The sequence below is a fragment of the Ictalurus punctatus genome, chromosome 5 (assembly GCF_001660625.3).
Source record: "Ictalurus punctatus breed USDA103 chromosome 5, Coco_2.0, whole genome shotgun sequence".
Classification (NCBI taxonomy): domain Eukaryota; kingdom Metazoa; phylum Chordata; class Actinopteri; order Siluriformes; family Ictaluridae; genus Ictalurus; species Ictalurus punctatus.
Window position 1 is genome coordinate 72501 of NC_030420.2, and position 4867 is coordinate 77367.

Genomic DNA, 4867 nt, shown 5'->3' on the forward strand with positions numbered 1-4867 from the left:
TCGTTCCCTCACCATCCCTTTATCTAGTCTCTCTCTCTGTTCCCTCTCTCTATTCCCTCTTTTTATTCCGTCTCTTTATTCTCTCTCTTTATTCTCTCTCTTTATTCTCTCTCTATTCTCTCTCTATTCTCTCTCTATTCTCTCTTTATTCTCTCTCTTTATTCTGTCTCTTTATTCTCTCTCTATTCTCTCTCTATTCTCTCTTTATTCTCTCTCTATTCTCTCTTTATTCTCTCACTATTCTCTCTTTATTCTCTCTCTTTATTCTGTCTCTTTATTCTCTCTCTATTCTCTCTTTATTCTCTCTCTCTATTCTCTCTTTATTCTCTCTCTTTATTCTCTCTCTTTATTCTCTCTCTTTATTCTCTCTCTCTATTCTCTCTCTATTCTCTCTTTATTCTCGCTCTCTATTCTCTCTTTATTCTCTCTTTATTCTCTCTCTTTATTCTCTCTCTCTATTCTCTCTTTATTCTCTCTTTATTCTCTCTCTTTATTCTCTCTCTTTATTCTCTCTCTTTATTCTCTCTCTCTATTCTCTCTCTATTCTCTCTTTATTCTCTCTCTTTATTCTGTCTCTTTATTCTCTCTCTATTCTCTCTTTATTCTCTCTCTTTATTCTCGCTCTCTATTCTCTCTTTATTCTCTCTTTATTCTCTCTCTTTATTCTCTCTCTCTATTCTCTCTTTATTCTCTCTCTTTATTCTCTCTCTTTATTCTCTCTCTTTATTCTCTCTCTATTCTCTCTTTATTCTCTCTCTTCAGGTGAATAAGGCAGAAGTCGCAGTGTGTGTGTTGGTGAGAAACAGTAGAGAGTGTAAGCTCTGTGATGAAGATGTGGAGAATCTAAAGTCACAGCGTCACCTCTGACTGTTACACAGTGCTGACACTGGAGACTCCTTCCATAAACATTACATAAACATGGTTCTCCTTACAGAAAACTTCACTGTACTGATGATTTGACATATTTTCTACTAATGATACCAATAAGATTGATAAGAAACGATAACGTTTTAGAACGAGGGCGTTAATATAAACCTGTGATGTGCAGCAGCTGTTAGAGAAAACTAATCAACACCTTCTGACCAATCAGCACGCAGAATTCAGCAGGACGGCGAGAGTAACTCTCTACAAACAATGTGTTTATAAAATCAGGACAGTCAGAAATGTGTGTGTGTGTGTGTGTGTCATCTGTTATAGTTCTGCAGCTGATTGAAAAATTTTTTTTTCAATAAAATATAAAAACTGAAAAGATAAGAGTGTGTGAGAGAATTCTAACCTTCAACAGCTCGTTATAAATATTAATGATTACTCATCCTTTTACATCAAATTAGAGTAATCACTGATCACGAGTCAGTGAATACACAATACAATAACACTACATGAAAATGAATAGATAAATAAATGTTTCTTACTGTGTGTGAGGTTGTGAGTGGTGTTGAGGTCTGGGGCGGTGTTGAGTTTCAGCGTTTCTGCACATTCGACTGTTCGGCTGTAAAGCAGTGAAACTGACGCAAGAGCAAAAACAGCTTCAAGAAAAAGAAGGAAAAAGTAATTTAGCAAATTTACAAGCAGAAACAGAAACACACACACACACACACACCACACACACTCACGCATACACGCACACACAAGACATGTCCTCATATATAAATATATCTAACTAACTGAAATGTCTAATATATTTACTGTATTTTATATATTAATTCACACATGCATTTCGTTAGCTTCAACATTTACACTAGTAAAACATTATTACGTTTATTTCTTTCTGTTTAAATGAAGTATTGTGTTTCCTGTTAAAAGCAGTCAATTTCAAGATATTTTCATTTATATTAAAGTTAAATATAAACATGACGTTATTCAGGAGTTTAATATAAAATCAGCCCGTACGCAGAAGATATTCTGCTCTTTGGAACAAAATGAATTTCAGTCATTGTTAGAAAAGTGTAAACACTTACCAAAACACAAAGGTTTCTCCATACACTGCGACATTGTCTTTAAAATAATCAATTAAATAAAAAGGTTTTAGAACAGATATTTACTCAGACTGCTTCGGTTCCTCGCAACTGCAATTTATCACAATTTACACTTTTAGCGTCGCTGTGATGCACAAGAGCTTTCAGCCAATCACAGAGCAGCTTTAAAGTATCTATGTAACAAAGCGTTTCCTGTCCACAGGTCTAAACATGTGCTGACTGACACACACACAAACACACACACACACACACACACACACACACACACACATACACACACACACACACACACACACACACACACACACCTACAGAGCAGGAAAATATTCACTACAGTCGTCTGAACAGGCCCACAATACCTTACATACCAACACACACACACACACACACACACACACACACACACACACACATTAACATAGCAACCAATATTATTATGAACCATTACCTGTTATTATGTTAAAATAGGTGAATTATAACATGTTAATGAGCTGAAAACTGTCTCACATACTGGTATTATTGACATTTTTCTGTGTGTGTGTGTGTGTGTGTGTGTGTGTGTGTGTGTGTGGGGTGTGTGTATGTGTGTGTACTATAGAGTTAAGCAGTGCTAGGTGTGTTCAAAGGAACTGGAGTATGAGCAACATTAGCTCTATCTTATCGACTGTTTAGTGATTGAGACTATCAAAGAAAGAACATCCATCTTTACGGAGTCTGTGTGGAGACATCCAGAGTATTTTCATGGTGTCTGTAGCCATGCTCCACCATCTTCAGCAGCAGAGAGTGATTTTCAGGTGACTGAGGCTCCAACCAGAAGTAGGGCCTCAGGATGGATCAGGCAGGTCCAGAGAGCAGAAGGGGTCAGGATCACTGGCATTTCAGGAGTATCATGAGTAGCTTGACAGAAAGAGAGAGATAAAAACATAAAGATGGAGGAGAGAAAGAAACAGAGTGAGAGAGAGAGTGAGAGTGAGAGAGAGAGAGCGAGAGAGAGAGAGCTAAAACTAAAATGCCAATCAGAAGGTAACACAGACATGAGGGCTCCCTGGGACATAAAACCAAAACACACCTGGTGAAGGTGTTAAAGTGGAGGGGCGACAGCATCCAAACATCCCAGTTCACCTCAACACTCGATACCTGTGAGCCTCTAGATCTGCTCCTTTATCTAAGAAAATAACTATTCACTAAAATCTTGAGTAAACAAATACGTTTTAATCCTGGACTTAAACACTGAGACTGTGTCTGAGTCCCGAACACTAATAGGAAGACTGTTCCATAACTGTGGGGCTCTATAAGAGAAAGCTCTTCCCCCTGCTGAAGCCTTCACTATTCCAGGTACCGTCAGATAGCCTGCATCTTTTGATCTAAGGCGTGACGGATCATAGAAAACCAAAAGTTCTCTCAGGTACTGTGGCGCGAGACCGTTCAGTGCTTTATAGGTTAATAAAAGTATTTTATAGTTAATGTGAGATTTCACTGGGAGTCAATGCAGTGTGGATAAGATCGGGGTGATGTGTCGTATCTTCTGGTTCTAGTTAGGACTCTAGCAGCTGCATTCTGGACTAACTGGAGTTTGTTTATGCTCCTACTGGAACATCCAGACAGTACGGCATTACAGTAATCTAGTCTAGAGGTGACGAATGCATGAACTAATATTTCCGCATCATGTAGTGACAATATATTTCTTATCTTAGAAATATTTCTGAGATGAAAGAAGACTATCCTAGTAATATTATCTACATGAGCATCAGATGATAGACTGGAGTCAATAATCACTTCAAGGTCTTTAACTGCTGCACATGATGAAAAAGAAAGACCATCCAGAGTTACTGTGAGATCATCAGCACAGAAGTGTAGAGGGATCAGTGGGATGATTGAACTCATTAACACAGTAAAGTGACATGAGACACAAGCCTAAAGACAATAGAAGGAGGAGGATAAGGAGAAAAAGTCTTGAATTGTGTATAGTAAATGTTATGAGGTGTGTTGATCATGATCAGACTCTGACAGAGTAAACACAGATATAAAGTGCAGGTGATGAAGAAACTCAAAACACTGATCTGTTCATTTCCACATTCTGAGTTAATGGAACAGTAAATGAGTGCATCTGTAATGTTATGACTATGCCATCACTGGAGTAAGAGTGAAACAGGCTTAGGTTAGGTTCTATTAATCCTCCATCTGCTTCTGATTGAGCTCCATCCCCAGTTCCTGATAAAGCTCTTGTGTAATATTTATGTACTTGTAGTATCAGGAATGAGGCCAGGTATTGCTTCAACCCCAGTTGCATCCTAGCTCTACTCACAATCCGGTCCCTGTCTCAGAAGCAGAATCTATTCAAGTGAAATGCAGAACCATTGATATTTTACACTGTGATCCTGATCCCCTTCCTCTCTAGGACATTTCTGAAGACATCTCCATATTGTTTTACATGATTATACTCTGTTCTTCTTCTTGACTTTGTTCCTGTTCTTCACTCTCTTCTTCACTCTGTTCTGGGATTCTGCCTCTTTCCTGTTCTTCAGATTTCTCTTGGCGAAACCTTCAATGTGCAGAGTTGAGATTTTTGTTGTTGTTGTTTTTTATAAGCTGTAATTCACCCCAGATTCACAGACCTGTTTTCTAGGTCTAATTCTAATGTATTTGCATGGGATCGTGGACTTTGTTTGCCTGCAACCTGACCTCTGATCACTTCCTAGATAATCCTTAATAAAAGAGGTTGATTCACATCCTGTTGCGTTGGGTTGCTCAGGTTTCTAACAGATTTCACTGGAATGCAGAGAAAAGGATTAAAAGATGGATTAATTTACTGCTCTAACAGTTCAGTTAATCCCCCATTACAATATTTACGCTTAATTCAATTCGTGGAATTTTTCAACGTTTCATTTAAT

At 38.1% G+C, this 4867-nt stretch overlaps 1 protein-coding gene across 1 annotated transcript in view; it reads right to left on the reverse strand.

Moving 5' to 3' along the window:
- The window catches only part of epgn (epithelial mitogen homolog (mouse)), a 3653-nt gene extending 1537 nt beyond the window's left edge, over positions 1–2116 (reverse strand). The window contains exons 1-2 of the mRNA XM_053680003.1: positions 1959–2116; positions 1413–1526 (exon numbers count right to left, since the gene is read on the reverse strand). Coding sequence (XP_053535978.1) covers positions 1413–1526; positions 1959–1992 — 148 coding nt within the window. The 5' untranslated portion in view covers positions 1993–2116. The remainder of the gene's footprint in view (positions 1–1412; positions 1527–1958) is intronic.
- Between the last annotated feature and the right edge of the window lie 2751 nt (positions 2117–4867).